The sequence below is a fragment of the Vigna unguiculata genome, chromosome 3 (genome assembly GCF_004118075.2).
Source record: "Vigna unguiculata cultivar IT97K-499-35 chromosome 3, ASM411807v1, whole genome shotgun sequence".
Classification (NCBI taxonomy): domain Eukaryota; kingdom Viridiplantae; phylum Streptophyta; class Magnoliopsida; order Fabales; family Fabaceae; genus Vigna; species Vigna unguiculata.
This window is the reverse complement of record NC_040281.1, coordinates 40692756-40708023: the sequence shown is the minus strand read 5'-3', so window position 1 is coordinate 40708023 and position 15268 is coordinate 40692756. Positions and strand designations below refer to the sequence as shown.

The following is a 15268-nucleotide window of genomic DNA, read 5'->3' as shown; positions in this document are numbered from 1 at the left end:
TCTCAATTATTTCTTCTTGATCACTTCAATTTCCATGGTTGTCTACTATGGCCAGACCAAAGAACTGCAAAATGAAGGTATTTTGCGGTGTTAATCCAGCATAGATGGGTGATTACTGGAACATGATAAAATGGACTAAGAATTTGAAACGATTGTATTCAGTATGCAAAATCTTACGAGAAATTTAAAAGCCATGCCTATACAAGTACCTGGAAGAGAATTACATATGATAATCAAGTCTTAACCCTTTTGAGGATGAACAATAAATTTGATTGGACAAATCCATCCTCCTTTTTTGAAAGGACATAAGTATTTAATAATAGCAATGGGTTGGGACCATTCCTTTTAAAAATTTGGAACAAATAGATGGTAAATTTATTGAAGAAAATATTGTAAATAGATTTGGGATACCAGAAATCATTACCACTGGCATGGACATTGACTCATTACATGATAAATGATTTTTCATAAGGGTGAGACCAGGAATTTCTTTACAGGAAATTTCTTCCTGCACTCCATCTTCTCTTACCGTAGTCTATAAACAAGTTAAAATGTCAAATTTGTTATCATTTTCTTTCCTCTCCTTCCCATCTTCTTCTTCCATCTCCACCCTCATCATCTTTCACCTTCATTCTCAAAAACATTCAAAGTGCTCATTAAAACAAATGAAAATATTATAATAATATAAAGGGTAAGGAAGAAGATGAAAATCAACAATAAAAAATGTAAAATGCAAGTTTTAGATTTCATAATTCATATGTATTTTAGATTGTGCAATCTGTAACGCAGAATTATATTTTAAATTGTACCATACAAAATATAAATTGCGTTACAGATTACGTTACATATGTATTTCATTCTTTATTTTATATTTGGAATTTCATGCAATATTATCATGTTTTGTGCGTACAATACTTTTTCACCTAAACACTATGTTGTTTAATAACTATCTATTTATACTATTGAAAGGAAGAGTGATATTTATATTGACTTATCCTAATTTTTTGAAAAAAAAAAAATCAGTTCTTTTTTGACAAACTTTTAAAAATTCCACTACAATCAACATTTGTAAAACTCAAAATTCTAAATATTATATGCTAGTTGCAGATAATCAAAATTAAAACCTAAACATTAATTCTCACGAAAAAATATATAATAAATTTCTTATTTCTTATAATGTTATTATACAAAGAATATGGAACCGATGACTCCTTGTTCTTGTCTAATTGGAAAGTCTTTATTTATAGGAAAACGATTGTTTGACAAAGTAAATGTTATAAAGTTTTTGACAAACTGATGTGACGTATATTAAATGAATTTTGAGTTAAAAAATACTGGACTGCCCGTGTGAGAGAGAAATTGAAGAAAAGGGAGGTGGTTCAAAAAATGGGGTTCTCTTTCACAGAATCTGCTCCTGTGCTGGAGTTCTTTATCACCTGCTTTTAAGCTTTTCTTCCCCACGGTGAGAGAGAACCATTCTGCAAAAAAAAAACATTGTGGCGCCTGATTAAAATTTCCGCTACATTTACCCAAACCCCATTATCATTGCCCATCAAATCCCACCTACACGAAAGCAGTTTGTCCCGACGGTGGTAGACGAAATTACAGTGGAACGTTTCCGATGGTGGTTGACGGAAAGCATTGAATGCAGGTTAGGTTTTTCGATTGTAAATCAATTTGGGGTTTAGGGTTTTGATTGGAAACCATAGCTTCTTGGATTCGAATGCATTTTTGGGGTTTAGGGTTTGATGAAGCCGTCCAATCATACTTTCATCAAACACCACAACACAACAAACCATTTCAAAACAAATAGGAAATTCACAAATTAAATCGTAAAGAACAAAACTCAAAATAAAGGAGGCTAGTTTCAAATGACACTCACAAGAACAAAATTGAAATAACTTGCAAATAAGTGAGCCTCCTCGACCACTTATGGGACGACACCGTCGTCGGCCCAAGGCCGGTCTCAGCGAGCTCCGTAAACACCACACTTCAATTTTCGACCTAGCTCCGACAATGGCACGATGCCGTGACACATATCACAAGGACCACGCCAATTTCATATCAAAACCCTAAACCCCAAAAATGCATTCGACTCCAAAAAGCTATGGTTTCCAATCAAAACCCTAAACCCCAAATTGATTTACAATCGAAAAAACTAACCTGCAACTTCAATGCTTTCCGTCAACCACCGTCGGGAACGTTCCATTGTAATTTCGTCTACCACCGTCGGGACAAACTGCTTTCGTGTAGGTGGGATTTGATGTGCAACGATAATGGGGTTTGGGTAAATGCAGCGAAAATTTTAATCAGGCGCCGAAATGCTTTTTTGCATGATGGTTCTCTCTCACCGTGGGGAAGAAAAACTTAAGAGCAGGTGATAAAGAACTCCAGCGCGGGAGCATATTCTGTGAAAGAGAACCTCATTTTTTGAACCACCTCCCTTTTCTTCAATTTCTCTCTCACACGTGCAGTCCAATATTTTTTAACTAAAAAATTCATTTAATATACGTCACATCAGTTTGTAAAAAACTTTGTAACATTTACTTTGTCAAACAATCGTTTTCCTTATTTATAGTTATTTCTGATTGTGGGTTCTATGCATATCTTATGTGGAGACCAATAGGAGTAGAGTACAAAGTGTTTTATTATATTTACTAGTTTTTTGACCCGTGCAATGCACGGGATTATTTATAATAATTATCATGAATTATATATTGTAAACAAAATTTCAAAAACCATTTATTATAAACAATTATATTGTAATATAACAAAGTTCAATATTCATAATAGATGAAGTACAAAACTATATTTTCATATAACAAAGTTGAATGACCATAATTCATCAACATTAAAAAATTATCGTTAATCTAATCACAACAACAACCATTCACGAATACTTCAACATTTGATTCGATGAAATCATTGTCTACTTGAAAGACAACAATATCTCCTTCTTTTAATTCATTTTCAGAACAAAATAGCCTCCAACCTTGACCAATCTTTGTTGAACTTCGTTGTTTGTTGGATATTAGTATTTTGCAATTCACTATAGTTTTAGGCCCTATAAGAAAGACGTCTTCTACCTTGACCTCCCGAATAAAGTTGGCAAACTTTGATGGCAAATCCTACATCATTAAAACGTTTATTGTTAGCATAATTATTTGAATTTAATTATAGTAATAAGCATAATAATAAATAAGAAGGAATATACCAAGTGACTTGCTTTGCTTTGATACTTTGACAATTTCACTGAATATATAGATCTTGTATTTTGATGAGTAATACGGTTCATAAATGTTGTCCAACTTGTTCGTGTACATCCACCTTTAAACACTGTTAGGTGAAATAAACAATTTCCCAAATATTGAAACTGGATGTGAGAATCACTTTGAATTTGATACAAATTTCTCATATTAAACCAACCTTCAGTGATCCTTGGGTTATCTGAATCCATGTTATAGGTAACTGTTGTGGTCATACCATTTACATCTACCAAGTGCCACTGTGGGCCTAATTCGTGTGCATAACCAACAGCAAAGTGTCGATCAACAAACAAAAATGGCTACAAAATAATGAGGATACTAAATTATTTTCAAACAATAAAGACATTATGAATATTTTTTCTGCAATAACAGAATGAAAAACAAAACATATATAAGTTGTCAACAAACTTATATATCAACAAAAAATATATTTATTTATAACAGACGTTGATAAAAATTGAATTTAGAATTAATAATTATTTTAAAAAATAAATAGAAAGAAAAAAAATTGAAAAAATTCTGAACATTGAAATAATAAAGAAACTCAAGTGAGAGGTGTAGTACATACGTTATGAATACAGAATACTGCGAACCACATAGAACAGAAAATCTCAATGCAGGGTAATAGATCTAGATTTGTAATTGTGTTAAAATTGAAGACATACCTTAGAGAATATGTAGATGGTGTTGAACTTCCAAAGTATTGTTCTCTGTGTTGGGTTTGGTCCATTTCCAATTTTGTAATTGCAGAGAAATGAAGGTTGAAATGTAGTGTTGAGTGAAGGATGTGTATGAAATGGTAAAGTGAAAGTTGTGAAGGAATGACAAACTTTAAGTCAGAATAGAGAACATTGTCACGTGCAAACAGTGACAACAAATTTAAAATTGTTATTGTTCACTGTCAGTAAAGTAACAGATAAAATAAAGTATAGAAGTTACAGGTAAAGTAACAACAAAAATATATAATTCAGATTCTTTAACATTTAGAAAATTAAACAAATGAAATGCAATTATGTCAATTCGGATTCAGTAACACCCAAGCACATGTATGTAGATATTTATTGTTGAAAATAGAGTAAAGCAACAAATAACAATTGAAAACCAACATATATATATATATATATATATATATATATATATATATATATATATATATATATATATATATATATATATATATATATATATATATATATATAACTAATAGAAGAAACAATAGTGTATTAATATATAAGAAGCATTACTGGAATGCAAAGAAGTAGCTCCTGGAAAAAAAAATTATAAACAATGAAAGTATGAAAACATTTATCAATCACTATATATTATACAGTTCTAATCTGCATGAACTGTAATCTGCACCAAAATTTGTATATAGACCTAAAAAATAAAGTAATCTGCACCAATTGTAATCTGCAAGGTAAAAATTAAATACAGTTAAATGTGAAATAATTGAAAATTTGTAAGAATTATATAAAAGTAATTTGTATACCTTTATCAAAGATTTTCAAAGATTTCTTTGTAAACCACATTTGTAGTTGTAGTGGTTACTTTTCCATCTTCATCCAGAATTAAGATTTTTAGTCCTTTCTTTGATGTGACTCTAGAAACTGCTACGTACAATTGTCCATGAGTAAAAACTGGGCGAGGAAGATAAAGTCCAACTTTAGAAAGAGTTTGACCTTGGCTTTTGTTTATTGTCATCGCAAAGCATAAGGATATTGGAAATTGCCTCCTTTGAAATTTGAACGGGATGCTGGAATCAGAAGGTGTCAAGTTCATTCTTGGTATGAATATTTTGTCACCAACATTTTTGCCAGTTATTACTGTAGCAGAGATAACATTCTTTCCCAAATCATTAACTTGCAACCTTGTACCATTGCACAGACCATTTGCTTGATCAATGTTTCTTAAAAGCATAATTGGTACGCCAACTTTCAATTTAATCTTATGATTTGGAATTCCTGAACATTTAATATCATTTAGAAACTCTTGAGTAAACCACTCACCTTGAATTTCTTGATCATCATCAGATTGGCAAGGAGTGTCTGAACTTAAATAAACTTGTTCTTCACCAGGAATCAAAGATAAAATGAAGTCATTTACTTGTTCAACACTATCAATTGTAGGGCAAAGTATTGCACCATCATCAAAGAATCCAGGAGTCATGATATTTTCAATTAGACCACCATAAACAAATTTGACTAAAGAAAGTAAAGGTGTTTCACTTTCCTGAATTAGAAGATCTGTTGGTATTGAAAGGTTGGCTTCACCACTTTCATTCAAATTCATATTTCCATCTCCAATTTTAAGAATCCAATCAGCAAATTCTTTTATATCTTTTGCACTTTCATTTGAAGTAGCAGTCTTTAACCTCATGTTTTGTGATAGCTTAAGAACTGTGCAATATTGCCACAAATCAGAATAGTTAATTGATGAGTTCACAATATCATACCTTGATCCCTTTCTTACTACTGGCAAGATTTGTCTAAAATCACCGCCCAAGACCACCACCTTTCCACCAAATGGTTTGTCAGCATTATGTTGATTCGTAGCTCTCATAATGTCTCTCAATGTTCTATCAAAAGCTTGAAAGCATAGCTTATTCATCATAGGAGCTTCATCCCATATTATAAGTTTTGCTTCCATCAATAGTTTAGCACGAAGACTTCCTTGATTGATGTTACATGTTGATTCATCATTGATTGCTAATGGTATGCAAAAAGTAGAATGAGCAGTTTTACCTCCAGGAAGCAATAAAGATGCAATGCCACTTGAAGCTACATTAAGGGCAATCATTCCCTTTGCTCTAATAGCAGCTGACAAAAGTTTCCAGAGATATGTTTTTCTAGTACCACCATAACCATATAAGAAAAAGAAATCCCCTACCTCTGAGTTCACTGCTGTCATAATTCTGTTATAAACATGTAGTTGCTCATTAGTGACAGACTGCAATAAAGATTGATGTAGCTTCTCCATTTGTTCTTTATCATAATTCATTTCATCAACAATGAACCTGTTCTGAAATTTGAATGAATTTGAAAGATCAGGTTGAGGAAGGCAACTATAATCTGATAAAGCTCGCCCATTTGAATTTAGAAGTTCTTGTACTTCTAGTAAGCAAAGATTGTGTAAATCATGCTTTTCAATTTGAAAATCTACAAAATAGAATATGTAATTAATACCTAATTATGGAAAAAACAGTGTAGAATAATTCAATTTAGTACATGGTATGTTCAAGTCTTTTCTTTTTTGATATAGGATACCATCTGCAGGTAAAGTCCAAGTTGCATCCCAAACAACATTTGGCTTAGACATTGTATTCATGATTAACAAAGCAACAAATAACCTTCTAAGTTGATTTCCAGATGCAAGATGGCTAGCCTCTTTAATGACATCAATGAATTCTTTGTCATCTGCCAATAATCCTAATTCTTGGCAAGCCTCTTGGTATGTGGAGAATGTTTTACCATTAATTGTCTTTATACTATCATGATCAATACAACCTTTTTGTTTTGTTAGTAAGATTCTCATGTAGTAGCATTCACCTGATCCTGGAGGAACATATGTTAGTCGACCAATACTATAACCTTGCTTTCTTGGTTTCCATTGTTTTTGTTGAGACATCCAAACAAACTTTGTTGGAAATTCAGCATAGGTCAAGTTTCTACCTTCCTCAAATTTTTTGTTAGCTTCAAACCAAGCTAGGAACATGGTGTTCATATTCTCATTCCTATGCAATACATCATCAATTCGATCATCATCTTTAAACAAAACTGGTTGTTGATCTTGTAAGTGAAAAGTTAATCGTTGAGCAGCTGGCCACCGATGATGGATATCAAAACCAAAAATTCGCCAAACTGCTTCACATGCAGATAAATATCTACAATCATAGTATCTTTTTATCTCATCAATAATACGTATCTCTGTAGATTCATTCTCCTTGTCTGTAATTTTAATTGTTGCTATATCAGGACCTTTGTTTACATATTTGAACAAATACTTGATTGAGTTGGATTTGTTGCAATATTCTGTATTAACATGAGCTTGATAACGCATTAACAAAAGAGGACTATACGGCACCACATTTGCATTACCTAATTTATGTCCATTTTTCAACACAAATAAATCATCATCTCTACGTCTATATACAGGATATCCATCTTCATCAATTGTAGTTGAATGTCTAAATTTTTTAGGAAAAAATTTAGAACATCGACCTTCTTTCATACATGACGAGTTGAATCTAGCAGCTCCGCAAGGACCATGTATCATATATGTTTGAACAGCCTTTGAAAGTTTAGGATAGAGATATGGATGAGGAAGTTCAGCAGAGATAACTAGATCTATATGCTTTGCATTTTCTAACTTGTTAGAGTCACTCAACCATAGTAATATATGAGCATGTGGCAGACCTCTCTTCTGAAATTCAACAATATACATACCTAAATTTGTAAAATAATTATTAGAGAAAACAATAGGCAGTAAGAAAAATAAATTAAGAAAATTAAAATTGTATACCTGCATTGACTTTGCCAAAGAAATTATTCTTCTTGAAATCTGTCATCATTTGGTCTAATTTCATTTTAAAAACTCTGCAAACTATGTCTGGCCTATCTGAAGCAGTTAATCCTCTTGATTTGACAAAATCAACAATTTCAGGCCAATTTACATTACATGTGATTGTTATAAACAAATCTGGATAGCCATACCTCTTACAAACTGCCATAGCATCTTGGCAATTATTGAACATGTATCTCATACCACCTGTAAATGAAGCTGGAAGAACAATACGCTTACCAATGGAAGAAGGATCAGTTTCACCTTTGTTAACAGCTTCTTGTAACCCATTCAGAATATCTGAACGAATGAGTTTTTGATTATTTCGTATAAAAGACAACCTTTGGGCTTCAATCATGGTGTATGTATCCACTAAAAACTGTTGAAACAATCTACGTGAATTTACAACATTACCAAATTCAAACTTTCTCTCTTGTATTCTGAAAGCAATGAATTCTCGTAAAGAAATGCGAATTCTCTTTCTACTTTGTCCATATTTTTGACAATCTCTAATTGGAATATCCTCTTGATAACCATCCTCTCCATATGGGAAAATCAAAGGATATTGAAGAGGAATGAAACATGTGTGTGTTTCATGTAGTCTTGTTAATTGACCAGAAACTTTCTTGACAATGATGTCCCTTCCTACATCTAAGGTGCTCAAATCACCAACAATCAATGTTGCCACTTCATCTGCTATTGGTGTATTATATACTCTAGGATCCTTAAAGCGATGTCTAAATAACCTCAATCCAAAATCTGATTGTTCATGATCATGTATAAAATCTCTTACTCTTCTGAATGTTTGAGCAAGTACATTGTGTTTGTCAATCATTTTCTTCAATTCTTCGATCAATGATTTATCAAATATGGATTGTTGACTATCAGACCTGAAAAAGTAAAAATTAGTCAATTATATGCCAATGATGGCTAAAACATAAAGAAACTATTTAAACATACCCAAAGTGACTAACTCTGTTGCTTGTTTCATTTTCTGTGTCATAAATATATAGTTGTGCAAATTTGGGATTTGATCCTTTTTCGGGCAATAAACTTCCAATGCGATGGTAATTTTGACCACTAAGAATAAATTGAGGAGGACCTGATCCATCGTTGATTGAGGAATGGATCTTAGCACCAATGGATGTAAATGAGAACATGTTGTTGTAACTTCTTATGTAATGTAAGAAATTCTGGCTTGTACTGTCTTCTCCTTTTAACAACTTTTGAAGCAATTGTGGAGGTTTCTTCAACAATGGAAGTTGTACTTTTCCCTTTTGACAACAAAGAGAGAAATCAACTTGTTTTAATCTTTTGCATTTATCAGATCTTTCTTCGTACCACAGTTGAGCTTGACAATAGGGACACTCAAGTGAACACTCCCCAACATCAACATTTCCTAAGTAAATAAAAAACATATATGTCAGTAATTAAATAACATTTATACTTAAATATAAAAACACTAAAAAGTATTGTTTCACCTTGAATTTCAGCTTTTGAATACAAATCAGATTTGAAATGTCCAATTATGTTATCTGAAAGAAGAAGAAAGTATTTATTATTTAAAAAACAATTTTACATAAACAAACACAAAGTATTTATTATTTAAAATGAACCATTATTGATTACCATCATTTTCATCTTCTTCAGAATTATTGTCAAAATCCAATATCTTCGAAATAGATCTAATAGCCTGCTCCCGAGAAGGCTGACAGAATTGTAAACCTTTAACAAAGATTGAAATTAATATTAGGAAGCTGAATTTTTAACAATTAAAGAAATTAAAGTAATGAAATGAATTTTGTTTATATTATAAATTACCATGACTTTGGTGTTGTTGAACATAAAAAAGATTAACAACTCCAGAAAAAGCAGAAGAATTTAGTGAAGCATGACTGAAGCTGCTACCCACAATTTCTTTAGGTAACAATTCTGTATTATTTATATATATGATTTTGTAATTCTGTTATTAATTTAATTTATCATTCAAATATAATTGTAAATAGTAAAATATATTAGTGGTATACATTTGAATAACTAAAATAACTTCAATTTCAGTATGCACAACTCAATTTTAAAACAAAAAATAGTAAAATATATTAAAGCACTAATATATTAAGAGAAAAGCATTAAAAAAATTAATATATTTTTCATTTGTACCTGTGTTGTTACTGTTGTTGTTTTGCAAAATTGGAGCATTGGTAGATCCAATTGATGTAGAACCATGAAATTCTGATAAGAGAGGTAGTAATAGAAAAATTTAGTATGAAAGAAATTCAATTGAAGATTTCATAATAATAGATATATAAAGAATTAGATATGAAAGAAATTACTTTTATCTGCCAACTTGTGATTTATAATAAGTTTTCTTCTTCTTCGTGCAGCTTTCCCATTATTTTGTTCAAGTTCTGCAAAATGCAGTTAAAAAAAGGATTATGAAATGAATTTAAAGATGAAACCAATTAATTATGAAATGATGTCATCTAATATCAATGTGTGTTAATTGTATAATATGCATTAAAGATGAATAATGAGACTAATAAGTATGCAGTGCTAGCATTTGTATTGAATTTTGGATTAAAACTAAATTAAAAAACAAACTTACCACAATATGTCAACTCGGAAAGTGGCTTTCTAATAGTAGATTGAATTCTTTTATTCTGCACATCTGTATCTTCATTGAGAGATAAGTAGGTTTTGCTAGTTGAATCTGGCGTAACATTTTCTTTGGATACTAGTAGAATAGTTAAAAAGTCCAATGAGAAAAGAATAGATGTCAAACGAATGCATTAATAAAGATTTGTGTTAGTGCAATCAATGGATTCAGATTTGTGAATGAAATGAAAAATGGTTTGATAACAATGAATGCAGTAATAAATTTGTTGGATGAAATGTATAGTGAATGAAAAAATTATTACCACAATATCTTATATGAGAAAGAGGTGTAGTATTTGGAAAAGGAAATGCTTCAGTTGGACTGGATTTGTCCTCATTTGTTAATGAAATCAAAATAACAAAAAAAAAATAACATAGATGTAGATTTAATTGGATGAGAAACGAATGAAATGAGGTCCAAAAAATGAAGAAACTTAAAAATGCAATGTGAGAAACATAAAAATATTGAACCTGTGGACTTCATCAAGGTATTGGATAAATTTTGTGGGATAATGTTCTTCCTTTTTCTTCTTCCATTTGTTGAATCCATTTTGTTGTGATAATGTTCAAAGTGTGCAGAAGTTATGCATTGTATTGTGGTATTATGGTGTTTTACAAATTCATTACATGTTGGAGGAAGATTTAAAATTACAAATAGAAAACTAATAACAAAAGCAATTAACAATGCACTGTGAAGAAAGTAAAGCAGAGAGGAAGAAAAAACCTATTAGTATATGTAGGCACATTTTTAGTATTCAACCAACATTCTTCCTGATGATTCAAGTACTGTCAGTACAAAGTTTGGACAAAAAAGAACAAACATTTCATTGATATGGAAATATCAGAACTGAACAAATAACTCTAAATTTGGAAAAGCGTACCTTTTGAAAAAGATTTGATCTGCAAAGTCCAAATTGATGATTTGCAGACAATGCAAAGCCTCATTTCAGAATGTGGATCTGTGATATATGTCCTTTTTTGCCAAGCACAAAAGTACTCTGCTTTGTAATAGTCAACCATTAAAGTAAACATTTGTTTCTACATTGAGTGTAACATGCAACTACTAAAGAAAGGCCAAAAGAAAATAATTTTATTGTTTTCAAGTTTAGAAATGAAAAAAAAATTCGAAGAAATAAAATTTTAATTAAAAAACTTGTAAGAGAGTTCAAAATGAAATGGGTTTTAAAGTTTTCATGGTTACTATATTAATAAAAAACAATTTCAATAAATTTTGCAACAAATATTAAAATAATTTTTGTAAAGAAATTAATAAAATCTTTTGAAAATTATATTCAGTTAGTATGTCCAATTATTAGTACTGTAGAATATCAAGTTGGCTTCTTTATTATTACTTCTAAACTTTTTTTAAAGGAAAACAATCAAATATTTTAACATATTTGAATTCTTATCATAATCATTTCAAATTATTTATAGTATCGGAAATGAAAATTTATTTTAGAAAATCATTACTTAAATAAAATTTTTATTACGAAAATAATTAAAATATAAAACGTGACGATAATTAAATTCGGTTAAATACTTTTAGATATGGCTTCTAATTATTAGAAGCAACAAAAAAAGGATGCTAAAACTATTACAAACAAAATAAAACCAAACTACTTTCAAAGTTCTTCAAAAAAACATACATAATATAAATAGTAAACTAAAAGAAAAGTGCAATATTAGAAATTGCATTCTTTGTGGATGTATACTTTGATCTTCTTCTTTTTCATTTTTTTGTCCGCTAGAAACACAAGAATATCTCCTTCTTCCAAACGATTGAATGTGCAGAAGTCCTTCCATCCCTTCCCAATCTTACTTGACTTCTTTGGTGTATTACGGAGCAGAAGTTTACATTGAACAATGAAGGTGTTGTTACGTCCCTGCAATTCCAACCTCCTCAATCTACGTTTACGAACGTAATCTGCAAAGTCAGATTGTAGGTCCTGAAAAAAGAACAAAATAAGACCACAAATACAAATATATAAAGAAAACAAAATATAAAACCAAAATAATAAAATTATAAGTTCACCAGATGGCTTCCTTTGCATTGAGATTTTGACAATTTGACTCTAAACAGATGTTTTTTTCGCAACCGAATTAGGTTTGAAAGAAATTTGGCACCAGTCGATATTGTAGACATGTTGGGGAATACAGTGATGTGGAAGGTAGAATTGCCAACATATCTAAATACAATTTGATGGATATGTTGCAGTTTATAAAAAACTCGTAGGCTATACCAACCATCCGTGAGAACGGGATGATTCACATCCATATTAAAGCTTAACTGATGTTGATGCCCTTCAATATCTTCCAAGTGCCAAACGGGTCCTAATTCCTCACCAAAAATAGCGAAAAATATTGGATCAACATGTCCAAACTCCTAATGAGACAAAAAACAGATACAAAGGTCAAAAAGATGAATAAGACAAATATGAAACTGATGATGAAAGCATAAATATTAAAATACAGGAATAAAAACATGCATGGGTGATGTAAAACTGATAAAAACAAAGAACAGAAAAGTAGTGAATTTGAATGGTTAATGGAAAAAGATGACATCTTTAGAAGAAACCAATAGTAAGTCAGAGTTCAAACAAAGTAAAAATATAAGTTGTCTTATGAAAGACAAAAGAGGTGGACATAGATGAGAAATGCATAAAAAACAATAGTTTTAACTGATTTCAACGATTATTGAAGAAAGATGACATTTTCATAACAAAAAATAAAATGAAGTAAGATTTGGAGAATAGATGATGAAGGAAAATATAGTTTAACATACATGAAGCATGGAAACAAATAGAAAAAAACGACCTTTGAAGGATTATTGCAGAAAGTTTGAATTTTTATAAAGAAAATCGAGAATAAGTAATATTGTGTAAAAAGTGAAAACATAAAAACATGTTTTTGAACGATTAGGATGGATGACGAAACAATGTGGTACGGTCTAAACTTAAAAAAAACATCAAAGCAAATATTTTTTTTTAAGTTTTTGTGAAGTAGACGTACCTGATTATGAACAAAATGATACGTGGTGAACCTTCCTAAAGTTTTTCTGGCAGTGACACTCAAAAAGGAATCCATGGAAGCAAGTGTAGGGGAGTGACCTTTCTTTTTCAGTGATTTTGTAAAAATATAAAACTTGATAGTAAATAGGAAAACAGACGGTTATATAGATATGAAAAGACTTGTAATTAAAGAGAAAGCTTTTTGAAAATTGAATCATATTTAATAATATTTTTAATTTAATTTTGAGAAAGTAAAAATAACTTTAAAAATAATATACATTTTTTAAATAAAAAAGAATAAGAATTTGAAAGAGTAATAACATATAAAATTAATATAATAAAGAATTCAGAAAAAAAAAACTAATTAATAAAAGAATAAAAGATAATATTAAAAGTTAATAAATAGATATGAAAAGACTTGTAATTAAAGAGAAATTAAAGAAGGGTTTTTCAAAATTCAATGCTACTTAATAAAATTTTAAAATTAATTTTGAGAAAGTATAAATAAATTTAAACAAATTACGAAGAAATGAACATTTTTTTAATAAATAAAAACAAATAAGAAGTTGACAGAGTAATAGCACATAAAAATAATATAATAAAATATTAAAATAAAAGATAACTAATTAATAAAAGAAGAAAACTTAATGATTAAGAAAAATAAAAATCAACTTTTATCCTTTAAATGAAAAGTTACAAATGTTTTTTGATTTGTTAATCAATCTGTTTGATAAAGGAATCATGGTTTTGAAAACATGAAATAATTTTTTTATGTTACGAAAACAATAATGTAGTTGAAAAATATACATAGATAAAAACTTAATGAATTTGATGTAGCTAGCATCATAATGTAGTTGACATTAAAAATAATATCAAAACTTCGACATTAGGCTAGCAATATATACTAAATTTTAAAAATAAGCATATACAACAAAACGTATATAAATTTAAAGAAATCTATTTAAAACGATTACTGTACAACAATAATGAGTAAATTAATATAAATGATGTAAATTAATGTAAAACGATTACTGTACAACAATAATGAGTAAAATAAGTGGAAACGAAGTACCCAATATAGAATAGTAAATAATTGATTGTGAATTCATTTGAAAATTATACAAAACATTTAAGTTAAATGTCAACAATATAAGCAGAAATGATTAGATTAAAAACTTCACCTTGTCTTGCAAGTCAAGAATGTCAGAGCATGATTTCTTCAACATTGCACTTGCATCACGATCAAATACAACAAAAGTTGTAGAATCCGTAGCATCAATTACACGAAGTTTCAGTTTAAACCTAAAAAAGACAATAGAGACATTATGAACATTATTAAGTTTTCTTAATATTATATTAATAAAATCATGTTGTGAATATTGAAAATATTACCTAGGTGTAACCTTAATGACATGCTTGTTACACTTTTCACAAAAAAACATTTTGGAATCAGGATAAACTGCTTTGTTGCAGATACATGCTGTATACCACCAATCATCATGATCTAGCACATGTTTGATAGTAGCTTTTACTACAAAAGTACTTTCCTGTAAAATTTAGAATATAAAATTATGAAAAAAAATAGTCATTAAATAAAAAAATTTATGTGGAACATAGAGACAAATATTTGAACCTGCTTAAAATCTTTTAGACCTTCAATTGAACTCCTAGGATGCAGCTTAATGAAATCATCTTCTAAGCTAACTTTAGAAGAAGCACAAAGTTGGGTAAGAGCTTGAGAAGGAGATTCAGTATTATCCCACATCCTACATTAAAAAAATA

The 15268-nt window shown here is 29.8% G+C and overlaps 1 protein-coding gene across 1 annotated transcript; it reads right to left on the bottom strand.

The window, feature by feature from the left end:
- Positions 1–4760: 4760 nt before the first annotated feature.
- Positions 4761–13562, bottom strand: LOC114175454. The gene is made up of 13 exons (XM_028060212.1): positions 13488–13562; positions 12748–12861; positions 12298–12424; positions 10429–10557; positions 10157–10231; positions 9984–10055; positions 9453–9548; positions 9305–9358; positions 8784–9222; positions 8220–8713; positions 7785–8102; positions 6491–7708; positions 4761–6421 (listed from the first exon to the last, which is right to left on the bottom strand). Exons 1-13 carry the CDS (start codon positions 13560–13562, stop codon positions 4761–4763), a joined length of 4872 nt encoding a protein of 1623 aa, XP_027916013.1.
- Between the last annotated feature and the right edge of the window lie 1706 nt (positions 13563–15268).

Bases quoted from the DNA above. Each gene is read 5' to 3' on its own strand.
- LOC114175454 (XM_028060212.1), bottom strand. From the start codon at position 13,562: ATGGATTCCTTTTTGAGTGTCACTGCCAGAAAAACTTTAGGAAGGTTC. The intron at 8,103-8,219 runs GTAGATTGTTTC...ATGGGTTACAAG, and splicing joins TGGTAATGTTGTAAATTCAC to AAGCTGTTAACAAAGGTGAA. The intron at 6,422-6,490 runs GTACTAAATTGA...TCTATTTTGTAG, and splicing joins AAAAGACTTGAACATACCAT to ATTTTCAAATTGAAAAGCAT.